Source organism: Lynx canadensis, chromosome F1, assembly GCF_007474595.2.
Source record: "Lynx canadensis isolate LIC74 chromosome F1, mLynCan4.pri.v2, whole genome shotgun sequence".
In the NCBI taxonomy this organism is placed as follows: domain Eukaryota; kingdom Metazoa; phylum Chordata; class Mammalia; order Carnivora; family Felidae; genus Lynx; species Lynx canadensis.
This window is the reverse complement of record NC_044319.2, coordinates 39,195,060-39,220,929: the sequence shown is the minus strand read 5'-3', so window position 1 is coordinate 39,220,929 and position 25,870 is coordinate 39,195,060. Positions and strand designations below refer to the sequence as shown.

General features: G+C 39.5%; 1 protein-coding gene across 3 annotated transcripts; it reads left to right on the top strand.

Annotated features, from left to right (window-relative positions):
• Positions 1-1,731: 1,731 nt before the first annotated feature.
• On the top strand, positions 1,732-23,518 carry DDX59 (DEAD-box helicase 59). 3 transcript variants are annotated; one of them, XM_030302490.1, is made up of 8 exons: positions 1,732-1,905; positions 3,204-4,021; positions 5,192-5,359; positions 9,855-9,944; positions 16,069-16,320; positions 17,017-17,169; positions 17,661-17,789; positions 23,119-23,518. In XM_030302490.1, the coding sequence occupies exons 2-8, from the start codon at positions 3,215-3,217 to the stop codon at positions 23,380-23,382; spliced, it is 1,863 nt and encodes a 620-aa protein (XP_030158350.1). In that variant the 5' UTR covers positions 1,732-1,905; positions 3,204-3,214; the 3' UTR covers positions 23,383-23,518. The 3 variants fall into 3 exon arrangements, with proteins under 3 accessions (XP_030158350.1, XP_030158347.1, XP_030158349.1); XM_030302487.1 differs by having other exon boundaries at positions 1,732-1,991; XM_030302489.1 differs by lacking the exon at positions 1,732-1,905 and adding an exon at positions 2,207-2,401.
• The last annotated feature ends 2,352 nt before the right edge of the window (positions 23,519-25,870 follow it).

Genomic DNA, 25,870 nt, shown 5'->3' with positions numbered 1-25,870 from the left:
AAGTGCATTTATAATGATATAATCCTGAATACATTCCTGATGGGAGAGAATTTCCATTTGACTTAAGCATTGGTCAGAACACCATTCTCTGCTTACATTTTTACAGATCTAATAAATTTTTACAGACCTGCTTCTAGCTCCCTCCATTTCAAACTATATATTTTTCCCTCAACATGCATATACTTCTGATGCTGGATGCTATAGGACACATTCATATCCTGATATGACATTTGTCCCTGCCCCTTCCTACTCTGGGATGGGAAGCAAAAGCCTAACATTAACAGACTGCAAACCCATAAATACATTCCACTAAACTCAAGTAAACGTATCTGCAACTCAACCCACCTTGGCTGGATCCCCAAATGCCTGCTGCTATCTATCACCACCCAACTTGAGAAGTGTTGACGGAGGGGAAGCCGGAGTATAAAGAAAAAGTGGTCCTAATCCATCCTGGTTTAAATACTTCTTTAGAAGATTTTACAAAAACATATGACCGTGTGAACACATGGACAAGGCTCCTCTTTTAGGGCTTTGGAAGGGACCCATGGGAGTGGGGGCCCTGAAGCTCAAATTTCATTAGCTTCACGGTAAATTTGCCTCTAATAAATACAAAATACTGAAGACAATTCAAAAGTACATAGGAAAATACACGTAAACAACTTTACAGATACAAAATATTATAGCAGTAAAAATGAATGCTTTACTGCTTCCTTACGCTTAACAACTTGGAGGAATCAAAGAAACAAATGCTGAATGATAAAAAGTGAATCCCACACGGCTAGATATATATTGTTTTTATAAAGCTCAAAAAGAAGGAAAAGGAAACAATGTATCAATTAGGAATGCATCCAACTCTGATAAAAGTACTAAAATGGAAAGGAGAGAGAAAAGAAATCCAGCATAGTGGTCGCTGAGGGAAGCAGCAAGGTGTTCAATCTGAGATGAAGGGATATATGCTTATACTAATAACGTGGCGGAGTCACAGACTTTCGTATTATCAGCACGCTTTAAAACTTAACGTTAATTGCTCAAAATGCTATTTTGTATGCACGAAACATTAGATTGAAAGTATTTCTGAATCGGTAAGAAAAATGTTGAAGTCGGCAAATTTGGCTTTCCTCCTTCCTTCCCCCCTGCTTTCTCCGCATCCCGATCTTTTAACTAACTACCAGCTGCTGGGGGCATGTGGCTCCAGAGTCTAGCAAAGCAGAGAAATGGCAATCCATGGGGACCCAAAACCGTGACTTGTGTTATTTTCTGTTTGGTGATGGGTGGGGTGGTAGTATGGAAATATTATCCAGCGTATCAAATACATCATGTTAAACTTACTCCATTTAGTTTTAGAGTTATTTTGCCAGCTAAAAGCAGAACGGGTTTTCAGGCCTCTGGGGCCTCTGCCCCTCCCTTTTACACTCAGACTTCCCACTTTCTAAGTGTACCAGGCCCCCGCGCCACCCGCTTCAGTCTTTCCGGGCGGTCTAACTGTTTTTCACCAGTCCTGGCCCACTCGATTACGTAAATTCTTCCAAGAGGATCCCCAAACCCGCCCCGCCCTGCAGAACTTGGCCAGCTCCAGCCACGCTCCGAGGTTTACCAGCAGCCGGGAACCGGGAAGGGCAAGGAAAGGCGCGGAACTTCCCAGTCCCCGCCCCTCCCTCGTTCCTCCCGCCCCCGTCAGCTACTAGCCAAGCTCCGCCTCCCGCGGTAGCCCCGCCTTCCCCGTCGCCCTAAGGCGCGCCGCGGCCTCCTTCCAAAACCCGGAGAAGTGGATTCTGCGCTCCGCACGGCCTTTCCTAACCGTGGTGTGGCCGAGCGGGTCCAGGCTTGTCGGCAGGAAACTGGGCCCAGCGCCTGGAGGGGGAAGGCGGCCCCGAGCGGGAGCGGACGCGCCGCAGGCCTGCGCGAGTGAGCGTGCCGCGGGCCCCGGCCGCTCGGGCCTCCTTCCCGTCGTGCTCCCTTGCCTCTGGGACGCGGGGCGCTAGGCCGCGGCGGTAGGATCCCCCACACCCTGTACACAGTCCCCCTCCCACCCTTGCAGTCGCGGGGTCCCGGGCCTCCGGCCGGAATCCGGCGCCCCGCCCTCCCCGTCTCCTAGCAGCGCCGTGACGTGCGTGCGCCTTTGGGTGCGGGGCTGCGGGGCGGGGGTGAGGGGCAACGCCCGAGGGGAGGGTCTGGGAGCGCGCCCCGGGAGGGATCCGGCGACTGGGAGGCCGCGCCGCTCCCCGCGCCCTGCCTGAGCCGGTTCCGTTTCGCCATTTGAGGACCTTGAGTTCCAAGCTCTTCCCTGCCGACACAGAGCCGTCCCTCTCCCCACCTCCTTGACATTCGCGGAGACTTGGGATAGTAATTCTAGACCTTCAGTTGCATTTTTGTTGGAATTTTTCTGGAAAAATTGAATCTGGTAACTTATCCTAAGAATTTTTTTTGAGAAAGGTGTTTTAGTATATTTAATAGGCTCAAAATTAGGTTAAAAGCCTTGTTTCACAGCCCACAGTCATTTTGCAAAAACATTTTTGGTGGAGATAGGCATAGCAGTGGTTGAGAGCTTGGGTTCTAACACTTGAGAATGCTGTGAGCTTGGACAAGCCACTTAATCTCTAGCTGGCCAAGTTTCCTCATGTGAAAAATTAGAATACATAACACAGCATAATAAATATATATGTCCGGGGGGAGGGGCGGTGGTGCTAACCTACTTTCCAAGCTTGTGAAGATCAGGTTAACAGGTCTTGAAGCGCTAAGCACTGTGGAACATAGCAATACATACGGGTTACTTATTACATCAAAATAGCATTTTTTCTCTATGCCTTGTGGTTTTGATTTTCGAGATTCCAGCTGTGAAGTGTTTCTCCTGTTTTGTGAAAACGTAATAAAAGGATTTACTCCAGAATTTCTGTAATATTTGGTATTTCAAAGTGCAAGTAGCGAGTAAACAGAAGCAGGCAGTATGCACAAGGCTGTGCTAAGCAGTGTGCAAAGTTTCACCACTCCCATGTGTAAGGAAAAGGGCTGTCTGTTTGTTTTCACCAGAGGAAATTGATGAATGGCAGAAAAGCTTGCTCTAAGTAGTGTTATGATGCCTTCTTCTATTCCTTTCAGGCAAGGCCCAGGGACACTAGGCTGACTGCAAGATAACCATACTTTATATGTGAATTTTATTCTTCATTGAGGGTTAAATAAATCTCATTATATAATTTCCTCAACAGAATATCAGAGGATGTTTGTTCCAAGATCTCTAAAAATCAAGAGGAATGCTAATAATGACAGCAAAAGTTGTGCAGCTAAGAAAATTAAATCAGATGCAGAAGACCTTCAGCTGGATGAAGGCAGAGATGATTCAACTGATGCTTTAGTTACAAAAGAAGCCACGACGTCAGACAGGCCCAGCACAGAACCATGCCCTTTCCCCAGCACAGCTGGCCAGTTGGCTGAGGTTTGTTTGGTTGGACCTGAGCAGGACGCAAAGGATAGCGATCTTTCTGAAGAGCCTGTAAAGTCATTTTCCAAAACACAGCGCTGGGCAGAACCTGGAGAACCTGTCTGTGTTGTTTGTGGTCGTTATGGAGAGTATATCTGCGATAAGACAGACGAAGATGTGTGTAGTTTGGAGTGTAAAGCCAAACATCTTCTGCAAGTAAAGGAAAAGGAAGAGAGATTAAAACTCAGCAGTCCTCAGAAAGCTGATTCTGAGCCCGAGGCTCCACTTAATGCTTTTTATGTCTATAAAGAGCACCCCTTTATTTTGAACCTTCAGGAAGACCAGATTGAAAATCTTAAACGGCAGCTAGGAATTGTAGTTCAAGGGCAGGATGTCACCAGACCTATTATTGACTTCGAGCATTGTGGTTTCCCTGAGGCCTTAAATCTCAACTTGAAGAAATCGGGCTATGAAGTTCCAACCCCCATCCAAATGCAGATGATTCCTGTAGGACTCCTGGGAAGAGACATTCTGGCCAGTGCGGATACTGGCTCAGGAAAAACAGCCGCTTTTCTTCTTCCTGTTATCACTCGAGCTTTATGTGAGGTAAGAGTTCACATGTGTTACTCTCAGAAGCAAGTCAGGTATATACCAAGTTTCAGCCTTAATTACATTAAAGCTGCAAACTGAACTATAATCTTAGTCGTTAGTGCTCTTAGTGATTTTGCTTCTGATGGTAGTTTGTATGAAGAACATAATTTTAGGGAATTTTCCTTTTATTAGATTGGACCAAAGATCTTTTCCTTGAAGGTCTTAAAAATTGCCTTCCTTACAAAATATCTTCAACAGATTTTCTATTCAAGAAGTAAACTTTTGCTCTGGAGAAAGAAATGCTGCTGACTGGGTGACCTGCAGTTTTTGTGTCCATTTAGCCTCCTTGGATTTTGTGTTTTGAAAAAACTGATTTATACCAAAGTTAGAACGCTATCGTAGAGTTCAAAAGCTACCCTTGAATGTGATTCGTGGTTCATCTTAAAATAATGCTGCCTAACTTTACTTGTGAGTTTTTAGTGTATAAAGCACCCCCGCCACACACATAATTACTTTAACCACAATGTTTACCAAGTACTATTGAATTTGTGGGGTCTGGAGTAGGGCAGGAAGGGAAACCAGTGGAAAATGTAGGCAAAGAGAGGAGAGGTAAAGGAGGAAAATTTGGAAAACTAAGAATTGTAGAAGATAATGTGAGGAAAAAATAAAAGAAAGCACCTCATGTTTAAAATATAGGTAAAACTCACTGGATGTCCGAAACAGAGCTATAGTGCAGGAAATAGGACATTTGTAACAGTAAGTGAATCCATAGGAGAGCCAAGGGTGGGATGCCAAGCTTTAACCAGATCTTCATGGTTTTCTCTTCAGAGGAGCATGGCTGGAGATTGCAGAGTCCATTTGACTGGGAGCAAACTTTCAGTTTTCCCACCTTGGTTATTGTGGGTGCTCCTCCCTGGCCCCAGTTTTGATTTTTCATTGTATGTCTGTGTTTTATAAGAAATGGGTTCAATTTACACTTGATCTTAGCCAAAAGGCCGAGAAGCGATAGAAATGGGTTCAATTTACAACGGTTTTTGGAGAGAACATCTGCGGTGAACAGAAGGCAGGAGGGTTCATATTGAGTTGGGCTGACGGGAACGTTCCTAGAATCACTTTGAAGATTTAGTCCACATCTGCAGGAATTAATTGCCAGTGCTTTTAGACTTGTTTTTCCCATCTTTGCAGAGCAAAACTCCATCTGCACTCATTCTTACGCCAACAAGAGAATTAGCCATTCAGATAGAGAGCCAAGCTAAAGAATTGATGAGTGGTCTGCCACGCATGAAAACTGTGCTTCTGGTAGGGGGCTTACCCTTACCTCCACAGCTTTATCGTTTGCGACAACATGTTAAGGTGAGCACCAATTTGGTAAAATGCTTTTGAAAAGCATTGTGAGCAATATGGGAGCTAGTTGTTGTTCTGTTTATTTATTTATTTATTTATTTATTTTTTTGCCCTTAAGGAATGTGATTTTAGGTTAAACCTTTTTTTTAACTTTATTTATTTTGAGGGGGTGGCTGGCAAAAGAGAGAGGGAGAGAGAGAATCCCAAACAGGCTCTGTGCTGCCAGTGAAGAGCCGAGTGCAGGGCTGGACCCCATGAACTGTGAGATCATGACTTGAGCTGAAACCAAGAGTCGGACACTTAACTGTCTGAGCCACCCAGGTGCCCTTAGGTTAGCCTTTAAATTCTTGCCAAGCAAGCCTTAATTTTTTTTTAAGTTTTTTTTTTAATAAATCTTTTACTGTTTTTAATGTTTATTTATTTATTTTTGAAAGGGGGGGGGGCGGGGGGGAGAGAATCCCAAGCAGGCTCCACACTATGAGTTTAGAGTCAGATGTGGGGCTTGAACCCGTGAACCAGGAGATCTTGACCTGAGCTAAAATCAAGACGTTTAACCAACTGAGCTGCCCAGGTGCCCCTTAAGTTTGTTTCTATCAGAAAGGGACACAATTTATTGAGTGTCTGTCATATGCCAAATCCTGTTGGATGTTTTCACCTGCATTATCCTATTCAGTTTTCACATTTGCTCTTGAAGGTGGGTTGGCATATCCCATCTTCTATGGTTGAGAAGTTGAATCTCAGAAAGATGGGATTTATCTAAGGATCCATAGCTACTATAAAGTGTGATTTCCTTTTTCATTTTTTAAGTAGGCTCTGTGCCCAACATGGGGCTTTCACAACCCTGAGATCAAGAGTAGGATGCTTTACTGATTGAGCCAGCCAGGTGCCCCTAGAGTGTGATTCCTACAGAGAAGGAGGTTATCCCATGTAACCACAATACAGTTATAGAATCAGGAAATTAACATGGATACACTGGAATGCATCAGGAATTAATGTTGCTGCCATCTACTCTTCAGACCCCATTCATGTTTTACTAATTGTCCCATCACCTTTTTTTTTCCTAATAGCACAAGAATCCAGTTCAGAATCATATTTTGCATTTAGTTGTCATGTCTCTTTCATCTCCTTCAGTTTGGAAGAGTTCTTCAGTCTTTGCTTTTTTTAAAGGATTATAAACTGCTTAGTTTGAAGAAGGCCCCTCAATTGATTAGATTCAAGTTACGCATGTTTGAAAGGAATATCATAGAAGAGATGCTTTGTTTTTTTCATTACATCCTTTTTTTTTTTTTTTTTTAATTTTTTTTTTTTTCAACGTTTACTTATTTTTGGGACAGAGAGAGACAGAGCATGAATGGGGGAGGGGCAGAGAGAGGGAGACACAGAATCGGAAACAGGCTCTAGGCTCTGAGCCATCAGCCCAGAGCCTGACGCGGAGCTCGAACTCCCGGACCGCGAGATCGTGACCTGGCTGAAGTCGGACGCTTAACCAACTGCGCCACCCAGGCGCCCCTCATTACATCCTTGTAGATGATACATAATGTCAGTTTGTCCTTTTACTGGTGATATTACCTGTAAAGTAACTGTAAAGTTTTATTTTTCCCTTTGTATTTTGAGGAGTATTTTCATACTGTAAATTTCTTGTGCTTTACCACATTTCAAGCTTATTCTTTATATATATGTATACATATAATATATACATATGTATACTTACATAATATATAAGTATATACATATAATATATACATATATATATATATATACTTATATCAGTATAGACTCATGATTTCCTATTTCATTTAAAGGATTATAATCTGGGGGCACCTGGGTGGCTTAGTCGGTTGAGCATCCAACTCTTGATTTCGGCTCAGGTCATGATCTCACAGTTTTTGAGTTTGAGCCCCACATTGGGCTCACTGCTGTCAGCACAGAGCCCACCTCACTTCGGATCCTCTGTCTTCCTCTCTCTCTGCCCCTCCCCCACTGTGCATGTGTGCTTGCTCTCTCTCTTTCTCAAAAATAGATGAACATTAAAAAAAAAAGCTTCTGTCTCTCCCTCTACCCCTCTTCTCTGCTCTCTTTCTCTCTCTCTAAAATAAAAAAAATGAATTAAAAAATAAAGGATTATAATCTGTTATTACCATTATTTGTTTTGATTCTCCAGTAGTCCCCAATTTGAGCAGTGGAATCACTGTCAAGTTGGCTTCTGTGTCCTTTTATTATATCCCCATCATTCTTTGAGCACTTTATTTCTTTCTGTCTGAAGAAGATGTTCATGCTTCCATTGTTCTTTCCTTGCCTCAGCCCTGGAATCATGCTTTTCTCCAAGTTGCCATGATTCCTTTTGCTACAGGATAGTATTTAGAAACCAAGACGTGGGCTCTAGGTTGGGCTCATTGCTGTTGGCTTTTGCTATTGAGTTATCATTGCTTCTAGGACCTCTTAGTGAATAGAGGGAGGGAATTACTCCATAATTGGGTATTCTGCATCTGTATTTATCGGAGACCATGAGTTCATGTCGATACTTCCAACTCTAATTAAACACAACAAGATTTGTTTTGGGGTTTTCTGTCTCCGTGTTTGTAACCCTGGCAGTGAGAAACTTGCTACCCATTATCTTTTATATATTTGTTTACTTGACCAATCCTCCTCTATGTAACCCCTTGCCAGTCCTCATCTCTGTCCACAGCCACAGAGTGATGCCTTCTTACTAGGCTCCACCCTGTGCCCTCTTCACCCCCTGAGACCACCAACACCTTGTGCAGGGCCACCTTTCTATGAAGGCCCCTTCTCACCCTCCTATCTCTCCCACTCCCTATGCTGGGTCGTGTCTTTCACAGATGCCCTCTGAGAAAATGTGTCTGTCGAGGGGCACCTGGGTGGCTCAGTTGGTTAAGCATCTGACTTTGGTTCAGGTCATGATCTCACTGTTCAGGGGTTTCAGCCCTGCATCAGGCTCTCTGCTGTCAGCGCAGAGCCTGCTTCTGATCCTTGGTCTCCCTCTCTCTCTGCCCCTCCCCTGCTCGTTCTCTCTCCTTCTCTCTGTTTCTCCTAAAAATAAACAAACATTTCAAGAAAAAAATCTGTCCAACAAAGTGATCTTTCAAAAGCCAGGGCAAAATAGCCACCTTTTCAGATGAACAAAGCTGAGAGAGTTTATTACCAATAGAGTATCTAAAGGATCATTAAACTAAGATATTCCACATACAAAGAATCTTGATTCTGGAAAGGAAGGTTTAGGATCAAAGAAAGAATGGCTTGCAAAGACAATACTAAGCATATGGATAAGTGTAAACAAATACTGACCAAATAAAAAGTCATGAACAATTTGTGGGTTTAAAAAAAAAAAAAAAGAAGGAAAATACTGGCCAAATGTAGCATATAAGTGCAGAAAGGTTGTGATTGATGTAAATCAATTGCCCTTGATTGTTCAAGAAAAAGGTACATATGTCAATTAATTTTAGATTTTATTAAATTACAAATATTTGTTAAAATTCAAGGGAAGCGCTAGAAGAATGGGAAAAAAAAAGTTTCTAACTTCCAAACCGGCAGAATGCGGGAAAGTGGAAGAGGAATAGAGGGGATGAACTCAGTTCAAAATAATTGAAATGGATTTAAATGCTTACAGTATTTCTGAAGAAACCAAGCAGAGCTCTATAGCTCTATGGATACAGATCCTTACAACCCTGAAATTTTATCATTCTCTGTGAGCTTGCCGTTGTGTTGCTGTGTCCTTGAAAAGTGGAATACAATTGAATTTATTAGATCGTTTGTAACTTGACTTTTCGCCAGGCACCGTCTCATTTAATCTTTATAATAATTATCATTTCCATTTTATGAATGTGAGAACAGAGGCTCACGCCATTTATTAAGTGCTATAGCTAAGACTCCTACTGAAGTTTGACTAAACAGCGCCTACTTTTAACTACTTCAACTATTATAAAACTGTTAAGAGCCTTAAGCAACTTTAGAAATCATTGTGCCCAACCTTTTAATTTAAAAGGAAATAGCAGGCCAAAAGGGGTTTAGGGATTTGCACTTGTTTACGGAGCCAAATAGCGGTCAGCCTGCCTGCAGAGCCCTTCCTGGTCTGGTCTCTGCCTACTTTCAAGCTTCATCCAAGTCTTTCTTCCCCTTTTTTACCTCGCAGAAGCCTCTGTGGCCTTCCAGCCACAGAAGGTTCTTGGATGTTTTCCTTCCACCTGGTCCTCTCCTTGCTAGCTCTTACTACTTCTGTGTTAGGGTTTAGCTTATATGTTAGCGAGGACTGGACAGATGCCTCCGTTTATTGCATACCATACTGACCTGATGAGTATTTATCTGATCCTTCCTTTGTGTTACAAGTTTCATGAGAGCAGAGACTACGTCTGACTTAATCATCATTGATTCTGAGTACCTAACCTCAGTGACTGGCACATATTAGCCCCCCAGTAAGTATACATAGAAAGAATGAATAAAGGAAGGAAGGAATATTATCTAATTTATTATCTTTTTCTCATTTATTCAGGTTATCATTGCAACTCCTGGGCGACTTCTGGATATAATAAAACAGAGCTCTGTAGAACTCCGTGGTATAAAAATTGTAGTAGTAGATGAAGTAAGTAGTGTTACTTAGAACATTAGTTACATAATTTTATATAGTTTATGAAAAATACATTATAGTTATATAATCTCACTGTGTGTTCAGGCATTTTCTCCCCAAAGGAAAAAAAAATTAGGGACTTTTTTAAATTGCAGTGGTCATTCTTAAGCTAGTTCCTGTGTAGCATTGCAACTACCCTAAGGTATAGTGCACTGAAATTAAACCACATTAATAAATAAAATTAACTGTCTTTTCCTAATTGACAGAAAACACAAATCCAACAGCTACTGTATTCTCAGTGATAAGTTTTTTAAACACTTGACACTGGCTATCATTTGTCTACAAAAATAAATGGATCAGTGGCAAATAACTATTAACAGGGATTTTGGAAGTAGCTGAGAATGCTTGATTGGATGACCTTTTGTATTTTTTTTCTACGTGGTCATAGGCATTTGTGGTTGTGATTTTCAGTGGTACATAGAGCAGATAAGCATTTTTATATTTTTGGTTTGCTTACAAGATAAAATAAATATGTTAGTATCTGCTGATATTCCACCATGTGAACAAGCATGAGGACACAAAACCATGTGTCAGCCCAGCCTGGACATGTGCGGTTCTGCCTGCAGGGCATTGCACTTCTGCCTTCACACACGTCCCAACAGCAGTAACAGAGCAGAGGCCCAGCAGGGGTCACAGATGTGGGGTCCAGGTGCTGACCAGTGATGGCAACCTGGCCTGCCTTCTGTGGGGCCCAGTAAGTAGCAGTAGGGTGCCAGGGGGTGTGGAAAGAACACCTGGATGAGACCGCAAGACTGGGATTTGAGCCTTTACTCTACCTACTGTGGGATGCTGGGCAAGTCATTTAATCTTCCAGACATTGTGAAAATGTCTCATAGACTGAAAAGTCCTATAAAAATGTAAAATAATGTTATTCAGTCCTTTATTATTTTTTTTCTGTTTTTTTCCCTTATATATTTACCTTTTTTTTTCCAGTGAGAATATTTAAGTTCTACTCCCTTAGCAAATTTCAGTTATACAGTATAGCGTTAACCAACTATGGCAACCACATTGTGCATGTCAGACCTTACCTGTTTTATAACCAAAAGTTCTTACCCTTTTATCCTAAACCTCTTCCTGTTTCACCCACTCTCTAGCCCCTGGCAATCATTTTTCTACTACTTTCTATGAATTTGACTTTTATTTTCTTATGTTGAACTTTTTTATTTACTTATTTATTTATTTTTTTTAATGTTTATTTATTTTTGAGACAGAGAGAGACAAAGCATGAACGGGGGAGGGTCAGAGAGAGGGAGACCATCTGAAACAGGCTCCAGGCTCTGAGCTGTCAGCACAGAGCCCGATGGGGGGCTCGAACTCACGGACCGCAAGATCATGACCTGGGCCGAAGTCGGCCGCTTAACCGACTGAGCCACCCAGGCGCCCCATGTTGAACTTTTTTAAATTGCACATATAAGTATTATCATACAGTATTTGTCTTTTTCTGTCTAGCTTACTTTAATGCCCTCCAGGTCCATCCATGTTACTAAAAATGTAAGAAGTTTAAGTCTGAATAATAGTCCATTGTGTATACATACACCAGATTTTCTTTATCCATTCATCTGCCGATGGACACTTAGGTTGTTTCCATACCTTGGCTATTGTGAACTGTTACTCAGTCCTTTAAAAGGTGCTGCTAGGTCAGCATTTTCCTGGTGTGCCTTTTGGTTCAACTGATTTATTGCATTGGATTATCATCAGACTTACTGCCACCCTGCAAGTATGAATGGGCTTCCCATTGTTGATAAGCCCATGTTCTTAAGTTCTTGCCATCCTATGAGCCTGAGAAACGGATCATCACATTGATTTTAAATTTAATTTCCATTCCTGTTTGCTTCTCTTCACGACATTTCCATCTTTGCCAATTAATAGGGTTTCACAGGACACCTCAGTGCTATGCTCAGAATACAAAAGGAGTATTCATTCAGCAAACCTATACTGAGTGCTTGTTATGTGCAGCCTCTGTCCCAGCTCCTCAGCATTTAAGGAAATGAGCTGGTAAACAACATAATTGGTCATGTACTGAAACTGAAGTCAGCATAGAAGTGCTGTTCAGAGTCCTTGGCTCTGAAACCTTCCATCAGTCCCCCAGATAGACTTTAGGTCTTCTTTCCTCTCTGACCTGTATGTAGATTGACCAGCTCTAGATGAGTTTGGATGGAATCACAAAGAAATTTTAAATACTATTCAGGCCTACAAAGTACTGAAACCTTATTGGAGAAAAAGACATATACACTTGAAATTAAGCAAGAGCATTATCATATATACTGAAATACAAAGTACTAAAGTGTGTAATGTAGGCGAGGGAATGGCAAACTCGTGCTGTAAAGGACCAGATAGTAAATATTTAAGGCTTCAGGGGCCACTTGGTCTCTGTTGAAACTGTTCAGTACAACCATAGACAGTAGGTAAATAAATGGGTATGACTGTGTTCGCATAAAACTGTTTACAGAAACACACAGAGGTCTGAGTTTGTCCCAAGAGCCTTAGTTTGCTGACGCCTGATATAAGCTCTTAGTAAAAAACCAGGACTATGTATGATATGCTAATTTTTCAGTGCAATTAAGGTCAAGAGAAAGAAATAAGAGACTGTGAATTGGCGCTGTAAAAAATGGCCTCTCCGAGGTAATGGGATTTGACCTGGTCGTCCACAGATGGAAAAGGATTTAGAAAACTAGAGAATGTATCCAGTATTCCAGGTGAAGAAGCTAACATAGGCAGGGGCAGAAAGGCCAAGTACATGCACTGAGAGACCGACCAGCTTGAAGCATTCTTCCTGAGAAATAATAGGAAGTAAAGTTGGGTAGTTAGGGTGGGGTCAAATTATAGAGGGCCTTGAAAGGGAGGAGGAAGATCTTGGATTTGATGTGGGAAACAATGAGGCTTTCAAAATTATTGAGTTGGGGTGTCACAAGTGGAAAGTGGTGGTTGAGCAAGGTTATTCTGCTGCTTCGTGCAAGAGAAATAAAAGAAGAAAGAATCTGTGGGACAGAGTGGCTAGCAACCCAGACAAGAGTTGAGTAGGGTCAGGGACAGGGTGGAGGCAGTGGGAGTCATGAGGACATCTGAGAACCACTGTAAATCATGCATGAATCTTCTGATGACTGAATATGAGAGAGGATGGAGAAGAAGGTGGTTGACGTGACTCTATAAATGCTGGTTGTACCTCTAATTTTAAGTAAAGGGCAAGTGGGTAAGAGTTGGAGCTTGGCAATAATATTTGAGTTTGGTTTTAGAAATGTCGAATTTCTTGTGAATGATGGATGAAATGCTGTGTGGATATGAGAAATGTGCATTAGCATCCATGAGACACACTGGTTTCTCTAAGGGAGGAAGGTTGGAGAGGGACAAGGACTGGGGCCAAGTGTCTGCTTGTGGAGTTTGAAGATGAGTCTGTAAACATGGTGTAGTTTGAGAGACCACGAAGGGAGAACAAGTAATATCCCTGAAAAGAGAGGCCTCTGTTCTAAGAGGACGATGAAGATAAAGGAAAAGGCATGAAAGCTAAGATAATTCTTTTGGAATTAGAAAATCTGCTCTGTCTTCCTACCTATTCTTTGGCCTAGAATTCTCTCCCACCCCATCCACCTGCTCTTCCTTTATGTGTCCATGGCTCTGAAACCTTCTGTCAGTCCCCTAGATAGACTTCAGGCCTTCTTTCCTCTCTGCTCTGTTGACCTATATGTAGACTTTATAATTTCTTTTATGTTCCTTGCTTTATCCCAGTAATCAAGCACAGTGTTTGCCCAAGTTTCCCTAATGGTAAGAATTACCCAGTGTACTCAGCGAATGTAATAAAAGACCAGACCTCTTATTTGGATATGCTGACTCAGTAGGTCTGAGTTGGAGTCCAGGAATATTTAAAAACTCATTCTGGGTGATTCTTTAGGGAGATTTGGGACACACTGACTAGTGAACTGCCTGACAGTGCTTTTTCGGTGCTTAGACTTGATGAATGCTTGTTTGTTTATCAGATGCATTTTTGGGGCTTTTTACATGCTAGACACTGTCCTTGGTTTTGAGGATACGATGGAAAGTGAGATAAGCTCTGACAGATGTATGTGCACAGGTAGTGTGACAGAGACAACAGGGGTTTTCTCAATTTGGTATGGGAGGAGGGCTCTCTGAGTGACTTTGATGCTGAAATCTGAACAAAAAGGAGCCAGCCACACAAAAATCCATCTGGAGGAAAGACTGCTTCCATCAGTCTTCAGCTAGTGTTCAGGAGCTGATGTGGGAGTGATCATGGGGTAGTTGGGGATAGAAAGAAGGCTGGTGTGGCAGGGTCGTGGGACGTGAGATGGGGGAATAGTAGGCGATGAAGTCAGAGAAGTGGATGAGGATGAAAACTGAAGACTGTGCTTAACAATTGGATTTTATTCTACATGTGATGGGAAATTACTGGAGGGTTTAAGCAGAGGAGTAACAGATCTGATTGATGTTCTAGAAGATTCTGGATGCTTGAGGTAGATGGCTTCTGGTGTGGGGTGACAGGATGAGGAGGAGTCTCACAAATGTGAGCTGGAAAGAAGTAGCTGGATTTGGGGGTGTGTTAGTGTAAACAGATTAGATGCAGGGAAGCTTGAATGAAAAGAGAAACTGAGCAAATTTATTTCTGATGGCCTCTCTATTTTCTGAACCAGGAGAAGCAAGGCCATCTCCTGAGATGAGGGGGGCTTAGTGGGATTATTGAAGAAAAGCAGGGGATATTTGCAAGACATAGCATGGGTGTGCGCGTGCTCTGTGTCTCATAGTAAATTGAAACATTGAGACTTACCATGCTGTGAACGTGGTCCCAAGTGTTTTATATATTTTATACTCATAATATATCCTCATTAATGCTCATAGCAGCCTTATGGGGTATCATTCCCATTTGTAAAAGGAAAAACTGAGGCTTACAGCCATTCGTTACCTTGGTTAATTTAAGGTCATAGGTAGAGTCAGGTTCAAACCCAGACCATCATGATTATTTTAGATTTTTAAATGTCACAGAGTGAATATTAAAATGTGTGTTCATACTTTAATAGTATGTTAGTGGACGCTTAAAAATACAATGCCTTAGTCTAAATACTCTAAAATAGTTAAATAACTTATTTTTCAAAATTATAGATAGCTAGATTGTATTTAAAAATCAAGATAGGGGCGCCTGGGTGGCACAGTCGGTTAAGCGTCCGACTTCAGCCAGGTCACGATCTCGCGGTCCGTGAGTTCGAGCCCCACGTCGGGCTCTGTGCTGACAGCTCAGAGCCTGGAGCCTGTTTCAGATTCTGTGTCTCCCTCTCTCTCTGCCCCTCCCCTGTTCACTCTGTCTCAAGAATAAACAAAAAAAATTAAAAAAAAATAAAAAAATAAAATAAATAAAAATCAAGATAGCCTTAATCTTTATTATTTTGAAGCAGCTTTAACTTAATTTTTTTCCTTCTGTTTGCTTAGTAATACATAAATTGTTTTTAAAGACCAGCAACACAGGAGTATATACCAAAGTGGAAGCCCCCAACAGTAAACGTTTTTACTTATTTAATATTTTATTATAAATATGCATCCATGGTTAAAAAAAAAACAACTTTGCAAGAAGCTATAAAATGAAGAATTAAATTGCACCCCCTTCTACAGCCTGCAAGCCTTCTCCCCAGAGTCAACAATTGAGTTTCTTGAGTGTATACACAACTGGTATCATGTTATACATAGTGTTCTGTACTTTGCTTTTTTCCTGCTAGCAGTGATTCATTATCACTTAATAAAAGGCTTTCCAGTCATAATTAATGATAGCAGAGGGTTGTATTATGTGGATCTACCATAATTTATTTACTAAATCCCCTATTGGTGGATATTTAGGATATATACATTTTTTATACAATGCCATAAAAACCTTTGTATATCATTGAAAACCTGTAATTACCCAATATATAATTTTATATAAATATGTATTTTCCCAATTTATCCTTTATCTTTTAACATTGTGGTATATTCTTCTTTGTAAAAGTTTTTAATTTTTCATGTTCATAATCATTTCAGTTTTTCCCTTGGGTGGCCCAGGGTTTTAATGTCCAGTAGGACTAACTTTAAAATGATTTTATTTTAGGCTGATACCATGTTAAAGATGGGCTTTCAACAGCAAGTGCTTGACATTTTGGAAAACGTTCCTAATGATTGTCAGACCATTTTGGTTTCAGCTACAATTCCAGCTAGCATAGAACAACTAGGAAGCCAGCTTCTGCATAATCCTGTGAGAATTATCACTGGGGAAAAGAACCTACCTTGTTCCAGTGTGCGCCAGATTATTTTGTGGGTAGAAGAACCAGCCAAAAAGAAAAAATTGTTTGAAATCTTAAATGTGAGTAGTTGCGCAACCCTGTTTTGTAGATTGTGTTTGCATTTTTCACAGTCCTTAAGATTGTGATTTTTAGATGCAGCCTTTGGGGAATTTAGTATAGATACTTAATAACTAAATTGCTTTACCTCAATTCTGTGGGATCAGATAAATATTTATTTATATAAGCTTACTGTATGGATGCAGAATTGCCCTTTTTTCCCCCCATTATAGAAAGATGTTTAAATATCAAGACTATTCTTAAGTAATATTTTTTGTTTGAAAAATTTTTAGTAGTTTTATATATCGGGTTAAAGACAAGTTCTTTTTTGATCATTCTGTCCTTGGGAAATAGAATCTTTTAGCGGTAACTTGTTTAAGCAGAAATTTGTTAAGTGGGTGATATGTGTAGCACAGTTACTTAAAAATAAGGTATTAAGTTAAATATGTTTGTATTTACTTATGAACAGTATTTAAAATTTTAAATTGCACTCAAAATTTTAAAATTATTTTTGCAATATTAATGAAGTATTGGAGAAATATGAACAGCAGTAGACTGTTGTGCTTCTGTTTGTGCATATTTAAAAAACATTCATTTTAACACTCATTTTTCCTCTATAAGCCTGCTGATAACTAGCTTATACTAATGCTTTCAGAAAAACTTCCCATTGTAAATTATGTTGTATGAATAATTTTAAACATATGTTTTTCATTTTTCAGGATAGGAAACTCTTCAAGCCTCCAGTGTTAGTATTTGTGGACTGCAAGCTGGGAGCAGATCTGCTGAGCGAGGCAGTGCAGAAAATCACTGGTCTAAAAAGTGTGTCTATACATTCGGAGAAGTCACAAACAGAAAGGAAAAACATTTTGAAGGTTTGGCACTCAGCATTCTGTTTTCAAGGGACCCCCTATTACCAGCTGATTTTTAAAGCGACCTTTTTTTAATGACTGCAAGAACTTCAGGCAAGCAGTGACTGTCAGCTAATTGTTCCTCTTGCTCAGGCTTCTGTGTTTTGGGAGCAATAAGCCTGTTCCCTACAGGGTTATCTGCTAAATAGATTACTAATTCAGAATCTACCATTTCTGAAATCAGGTCAGTTTAGACGGGGGCAGAGCAGTAGTTCACCCTTGGAAAGGGTTTGCTTGAGTACATTAAGAGAAAACATTTGATGGGGTTGGGTGGGGGGTGGTTGGGAAGAATTTAAACCACACAGATTTCTCAGGTATTCTAAGACCTTTACTTACTGAAAAAATACTGCAACAACAATGTTGAAGAAAGTATTAAAAGAAGAAAAGGTATCTGAATTAGATAAAATCACATAAGATAAATTCTGAATAATGAAGTTTGTTGCTTTTCGGGGAAGGGATTACTTGAAGGAGACTATGAAGTTGTGGTGAGCACCGGAGTCCTGGGACGAGGCCTGGACTTGATCAGTGTCAGGCTGGTTGTCAATTTCGATATGCCTTCAAGTATGGATGAGTACGTGCATCAGGTAAAGAGATTTTATGTTTCCTCCCTGAGTTCTCTTGGGCAAGGCATTGTCAATAGAGTAGTAACTAAAAAATAAAAAGTTTTGGGGTGCCTGAGTGGCTTGGTTGAGCATCTGACTCTTGATTTTGACTCAGGTCATGATCCCAGGGTTGTGGGATCAAGCCCTGGGTCAGGACTTAAGATTCTCTCTCTCTCTTTCTCTCTCTCTCTCTCTCTCTCTCTCTCTCTCTCTCTCCCCCCTTCTGCCCCATTCCCCTGCTTGCTTGCTCTCTCCCTCTAAAATAAAATAAATGAAAAAAAGTGAGACAGTATTCTAAAAAAGAAAAAATAAGTTTTATCATAGACCTAAAAAGATTTTATAAACTTTATATAGTTTTGCTTTTAAAACATACATGTATATAAGCTAAATTTTGTTTTTAAAAACTCTATGTGTGCCTAAAATGGATTAAAAAAATAATTGGAGGGGCGCCTGGGTGGCTCAGTCAGTTAAGCGTCCGACTTCGGCTCAGGCATGATCTCATGATTCTTGAGTTTGTGCCCTGCCTTGGGCCCTGTGCTGGCAGGTCTGAGCCTGGAGTCTGCTTCAGGTTCTGTGTCTCCCTCTCTCTCTGGCCCTATGCCGCTCACACTCTGTCTCTCTCTCAAAAATAAACATTAAAAAAATTTTTTTTCTAAACAATTGGAAATAACCTAAAATATCAGTTTAATAAAATTTTAAGTAGTGGTTTTTGTTTTTGTTTTTAATTTCCTTTCTATTTCTTACTTAGCGAGCATATGAAATAGGGTTTATAATCAGGGGGAAGAAAAGGCTTTGTTTTAAATTGGTCTATCTGGCCGAAATAAAATTGATCCGTTAAAGTATTTGTTTTTTTAGGAATCTTGTCTTCATCTCTTCTTCATATCCTTATTTGTTCTAGTCTTTCGCCTATTAAAGTTTTGTTTATTTTGCTGCCAAAGATAACAGCAGGCTCTTCTTTCTAGCAGAAACAGAGCTTTCTCTTAGCGTCGTGTTATCTCACTGACTGCTACCTGTCTTCCTTCTCCGGCATCACTTACAGACTTTTCAAGTAAAGCCTTTCTGTAATGTTCTTAGAATTACCTCTGAATGCCACATTTACTTGGATCACCCACTGAAACGCTTTTAGTGCCTTTAATGCATTGTTGCTTTTATTTTTACTTAGACTTAGTAATATAGCAGTGCCTCTCTCTCTCTTTCTCTCCCTTTGGTCCCACCTCATTTACCTGTGCGTCAGGGAATTGAGTATTACACAGGAGTTGATTGTTCAAATAAATGAAATTTATTTTCTTTTGAATTTTTAATAATTTTCTAAAAATACTAAAATACTTAAGAAGCTTCTCTGCTTCTTAAATAGAGCATGCTGATTACAATTATGTAACTTTTTCTTGCTATCCCAAAGTCAACCCTATTGCTCTCAGTTATTCATGAGTTATTGTTCACATTCACAGTGTACCCTGAGCAATGGCCTCAGGGGGTGTTGAGTATGTAGAGTTTCTAACCTCTACTCAGAATGGCCCCATATCCTTCTGCTTTTCTATTTCTTATATCTGGGTATGTTTTGTTTGTTTGCTTCAGTAATTGAACGGTACATATACACAATAAGAAATAATACAAATAACAAAAGATATAAAGTGAAAAATAAGTCTCTGTAAGGTAACCCTCCTATTTTTGAGTGGTTACAACAGTTAATGGTGCAGAAATTATAAAATGCATGTTTATGCACAAGTACACATGTATATGCGTACCATGTTACGCTTATTACGTAAATGGGACCACATTACTCCAACTGTTCTATGCCTTGCTTTCTTTATTAAATATATCTTAGGCATCTTTCCTTATTAGCACGCATAATAGGTACCATTTAAAAAATATTGATATGTATGGAGTGCTTACTATATGACCAGGCACTGTTCTAAACTCTTCAAATGTTTTTACTTGCTTTCAATTGGGCTTGATCTATTTTCATTGCTACATGGCAGTGTATTGTATGGATTACCATAATTCAATAAATCCTTTACAATTTGATGGATAATCAAATATTTCCAATATTCTGTTGTTAAATAATGCTGCAGTGAACATCCATCTATACAGTTGTTTCTCTCATGCAGTATATTTATAAAATAGACTTGGAGGAGACTTGCTAGGTCAAAGGAATGTGTATTTTATTTTATTTTATTCTATTTTTATTATTGTTGTTTAAGGATATGTGTATTTTAAATTATAGTAGGTATTCCCAAGTGTTTGCTTTTAACTTAGGGGGCAGGGACTTCTGGGCAAATAATTTGGAATTTGTTGAGTCAGCTTTTAGAGCCTAGAGAGTATTGCAGTTATGTTCTTGAACAGCTTATGTTACAGTATAAAATATCTCAGAATAAATATGTCTCAATTGATAGAACTCCCATGCTATACAACTCACCACTTGAAAGTCAATTTACTGGTTTTTAGCATATTCATATTGTTGTGCAGCCATTACTACAGTCAATTTTAGAATATTTTTATCCTAAAAAGAAACCCCATACCTGTCCCTTCAGCAGTCATTCCCCATTCCTTATCTCTCTCTCTCTCTCTCTCTCTCTCTCTCACACACACACACACACACACACACCTTAAGCAACCACTACTCTATGCCTGTCTTTATAGATGTATCTCTTCTAGACATTTCCTATAAATGGAATCATAGGTATGTACTCTTCTCTGCCTTTTTTCACTTATCACAGTGTTTTCAAGTTTCACTCAAGTTGTAGCATGTATCTGTACATTTTTTATTGCTACATTATATTCCAAAGATATACTGCCTTTCTTTGTTCATTAGTTGCTAGACATTTAGCATGTTTCTACTTTCTGTTTGCTATGAATAATGCTGTGTGTATCCATGTACAAGTTTTTTTTTTTAATTTTTTAATGTTTATTTATATTTGAGAGAGAGACAGTGCACGAGCACGGGAGGGGCAGAGAGGGAGAGATGGAGACAGAATCTGAAGCAGGCTCCAGGCTCTGAGCTGTCAGCACAGAGCCTGATGTGGGGCTTGAACTCACAAGCCATGAGATCATGACCTGAGCTGAAGTCGGACACTTAACCGACTAAACCACCCAGGCGCCCCATGTACAAGTTTTTATGTGGATGTAGGTTTTCATTTCTTTTATTTTAATACCAGTCTAGTTAACATACAGTGTTATATTAGTTTCAGGTATACAATATAGTAATTCAGCAATTTTGTACTTTAGTCAGTGCTCATCATGATAAGTGTACTCTTAATTCCCTTCATTTATTTTACCCTTTCCCTTCCCCGCTCTGGTAACCATCAGTTTGTTCTCTATGGTTAAAAGTTTGTTTTTTGGTTTATCTCATTTTTTCTTTGTTCATTTGTTTTGTTTCTTAAATTACACATATGAGTGAACTCACATGGTATTTGTCTTTCTCTGACTTATTTCATTTAGCATTATACTCTCTAGGTCCCTGTTGTTGCAAATGACAAGATTTCAGTCTTTTTTATAACTGAATAATATTCCATTATACACACACACACACACACACACACACACACACACACACACACCCCACATCTTCTTTATCCATTCATGTATGGATGAACATCTGGACTACTTCCATAATTTGGCTATTGTAAATAATGCTGCAGGGGCGCCTGGGTGGCTCAGTCAGTTAAGCGTCTGACTTCAGCTCAGGTCATGATCTCAAGGTTTGTGGGTTTGAGCCCCGCATCGGGCTCTGTGCTGACAACTCAGAACCTGGAGCCTGCATCAGATTCTGTGTCTCCCTCTCTCTCTCTGCCCCTCCCCCACTCATGCTCTGTCTCTGTCTTTCAAAAATAAATAGATGTTAAAAAAAATTTAAATAGTGCTGCAATAAGCATTGGAGTGCATATTATCTTTTTGAATTAGTATTTTCCTGCTCTTTGGGTAAATACCCAGTAGTGGAATTACTAGATCATATGGTAATTCTATTTTCAATGTTTTGAGGAAACTCCATGCTGCTTCCCACAGAGGCTATACCAATTTGCATTCCAACCAACAGTGTACTAGTATTACTCTTTCTGTACATCCTTGCCAACATATGTTCATTTTCATTTCTGTTGGGGACACACCTAGGAATGGAATTGCTGGGTCATATAGTAAATTTGTGTGTAACATGTTGAGGAACTGCTAGACTTTTTTCCAATGTGGCCTCATGATTTTACATTCTCACCAGCAATATATGAGGGTTCCAGTTTCTCCACATCTTTATCAACACCTATGTTATTTATGTTTTTAAGTATAACCATGCTAATGGGTATAAAGTGATATCTCCTTGTGCTTTTGATTTGCATTTCCCTAATGACTAATGAATATCATTTCATGTACTTACTGGCCCTTTGTGTATCTTCTTTGGAGAAATATCTTTAAATTCTTTGCCTATTTTTTAATTGGGTTGTCCTTTTATTATTGAGTTGTAAAAGGTATTTATATATTCTAGAATATCCTTATCAGATACATGATTCGCAAATCTTCTCTTCCAGTACGTGAGTGCAGCTATATTTTATATGTTTTTAGTTTTATTGGAAAAATTCAGTAACATAAATAAAGCAACATTTCTTCTCTTGTGCCCAGTCTCATTCCATAGATGGCCATGTTTTGTTTTGTTTTTACAACGTTAAAAATGTCCTATATATTGGCAGCAACGATCTAATCATTTAAATACTCTGAATATAGACTTTGTTCTACATTTCAGTTAAGGAGCAGAAATTGACCATGACTGTGTATTTACCCCCTTCTTCTGAAGAGTTTCTCAGTATATTTGGAGACAAGTAAATTTTGTTCCTTGTCATGTATTTCCATCACAATTTTGTGTTCATTTAATTTTATCAAAATGAGAACTTTATGCAAAAATGAGTTCACTTAAATCTCACATTTCAAGGCACTGAAGTACTCTAAAGAGTCTTCTTGCTCTAAAAGCAGTAGCTTTCAGAAAGTTTTTACCTTACCCCTATCCACAGTAAGAAACATCTTCATGTCATTGGCCACCCCCTCACAAGATACCGGAACTGAAACACAGGGTTCACAAACAATCCTTACTGGTATTATATGTGATCACTTTCGTATTTTCTCTTTGAGCTATTTCATTAAAAAGATGCTGGTGGCAGTCTACCTAAATTGATTTCACAAAATACATTGAGATGTACAATACAAAAAGTGCTATGGGAATGATGAACGTTAATCTTAGTAAAGCCTCTTTAAATACTAATCTTAATTTTCTTGCAAGAGACATTAGGTTTTATATGAACATTTTGAAAATGTCCTTTGCATTTCATTTCAGGTTGGAAGAGTGGGGAGATTAGGTCAAAATGGAACAGCGATTACTTTCATCAATAACAATTCAAAAAGACTCTTCTGGGATGTTGCAAAAAGAGTAAAACCCACAGGATCCATTCTTCCCCCACAGTTACTAAACTCCCCTTACCTTCACGACCAGAAAAGAAAGGAACAACAGAAAGATAAACAGACACAGAATGATCTGGTTACAGGTGCTAATCTTATGGACATTATTAGAAAACATGATAAAAGTAATTCTCAAAAATGACTTGTTATACCACTGAACAATTTTTTATTGTGTATGTTGTCCATGAAATTTCTGTATCTTATTACTGTATGGTTCGAATCAATGGGACATGTACATGAAGCAAAAAAAATTTAACATAATTTAAATTTTTTTAAATTGAATATCAGATTTATACCACAGTATTATATTTATTTCCCTTTAGCTCTCATAAATTAAGAAAAAATCGGAAAATGAATCGCTAAATAAAATAAAATTTTTTCTGTCTAGACAAAGCCTTTTTTTTTCCCCCAGTACTCTTGGAGCTGCTGTCAGAGCTGGACACCTGCACAGCGAGCAGTCAGACTCAGAATGGTGATAGTTTTGTTTAGTGTCCCCAGTGCGCTGCAGGCACATTGGCACTTGGGTCATTGTTGAATAAATGAATGTTAGGAAGAAAGTAAATGATGGAAACTGGAAGAAATGATTGGTGCTTCTTTAAAAGATCAGTGTGAAATATGTTTTATTCTCAGTTGTTTTCCCTTCAGCTTGGTAAACATTTTTTTTTAATATAACTTACTGTCAAATTGGCTTACATACAACACCCAGTGCTCATCCCAACAAGTGCCCTCCTCAATGCCCATCACCCACTTTCCCCTTTCCCCTGCACCCCATCCACCCTCAGTTTGTTCTTTGTATTTAAGAGTCTCTTATGGTTTGCCTCCCTCCCTCTCTGTTTGTAACTATTTTTTCCCCTTCCTTTCCCCCATGGTCTTCAGGATCCACATATGAGTGAAAACATGATACCTGTCTTTCTCTGACTGACTTTTTTCACTTAGCATAATACCCTCCAGTTCCATCCACGTTGCTGCAAATGGCCGGATTTCATTCTTTCTCATTGCCAGGTAGTATTCCATTATATATATAAACCACATCTTTATCCATTCATCAGTTGATGGACATTTAGGCTCTTTTCACAATTTGGCTTAACATATAACATTCCACAATGTTATACTTATTATGGGCTGCTTATCAAAATAATGTCAAGTTATGTTAATGCTGAATTGCAATTACAGTTTTATGTTAATGTCAGTTTGCTAATTCAATGGATAATATTAAATAATGGAACGAAGGATAGGTGTTTTGCTTTGATACATCAGTACTTTCATTTCTTTAAAAACTGTTAGTTTCAGTTTACTTGCAGGATTTAGATAGTATGTTACATAAATATTGACACTTAAGCTTTATATCCTAAACATCCTCCCCAAAGGGGCGTGGCAGAGATTTATGGAACTAACTAGAGTCCCTCAGTAGGTAGTTTCTTAATGTCCCCACCCAAAGGAAAGTACGAGGTCAGAGGTTCCCCAAAGAATGTGACCCTCAAGACTCTGGCTTTCTCTATCCTGATTCTACGTTTGATAACTGTTGAGTGGTAAGTATGTCTGATTTCAAGGATGAGGCAACCATTAAGGTCCCACGGTGCTGTAGCCGGTGCATTGGGAGGCTGAAATCCAAGCATCACCACCATGCTCAACATATAAAAGGGCCTTAAAAGTGTTGATAACAATAGAGAAAGGGCACTTTTTCAGTAGTCTCAAACTTGTGTATAAATAAAAGCAGTATAGAGAGATGAGAGCTTTGCAAATCAGTATTTTTAGAAGACTATATGTATTTAAATCTTCAACTTTTTAAACCATCACCAGTGGGCACTAACATCTTTTTTTTAAGTAATCTCTACATTCGACGGGATTGAACTCACAACCCCAAGATCAAGAGTCACATGCTGTACCACTTGAGCCAGCCAAGCACCCCTAGAAGACTATATTTAAACAAAAATAAATAGTGTTGGGCTATAATGTAACCCCACTGGTCAGCCTCATTGGCTCGTTGACTGGCTTCCGTTCCCATTTCTATTCATGCGTCCTTCAGTTGCCTTCTTATGTTCTGCCTGCTCTCATTTTGAACTGTTTTATCGCATTGGGCAATAGACCACCCTCTTTGAAATTCTCACTTCCTTCAAGGCAGCAGGTGAATGAGACAGTGGTGGGGGAAAGAGTACCTAACTCGAAGGCTCATCATGAGGATTTAATCAGATTAAAAAAAAAAGCCAAAGTGTTGTTTTGGGTTTTTTTTTTTTTTTTTTTGGCTTCATCACATCTTCGCAAAGAACATTGCCAGATATTTAAACTATGACTCACACTGATTAAGTAAAAAGTTAAATCTAAGTTGGACCCATGAACTGTTGTATTTTCTGATAAAACTTTGTGTGTGTGTGTGTGTGTGTGTGTGTGTGTGTGTGCAGGCTGAATGTTACTCAGCTTGCATCCTTCTATGGAATTTATATACACCTCTTACTGCCTTGTTACATTTTCTGCTCACCACAATCAACACAAAGTTTGCTCTACAAATGTAGGGAGGCATGGTCTGAGAAGTGATGTGTCATTCAAGGTGACTTTCCTGGCAGCCAAAAGTAAACTGACTCCAGACGGATAGGACCCTTTTGTTGTCTCCAAGGCACACTTACAGTGACCCC

Bases quoted from the DNA above. Each gene is read 5' to 3' on its own strand.
- DDX59 (XM_030302490.1), top strand. From the start codon at position 3,215: ATGTTTGTTCCAAGATCTCTAAAAATCAAGAGGAATGCTAATAATGAC. The intron at 4,022-5,191 runs GTAAGAGTTCAC...CCATCTTTGCAG, and splicing joins TCACTCGAGCTTTATGTGAG to AGCAAAACTCCATCTGCACT. The intron at 17,790-23,118 runs GTAAAGAGATTT...ATTTCATTTCAG, and splicing joins TGGATGAGTACGTGCATCAG to GTTGGAAGAGTGGGGAGATT.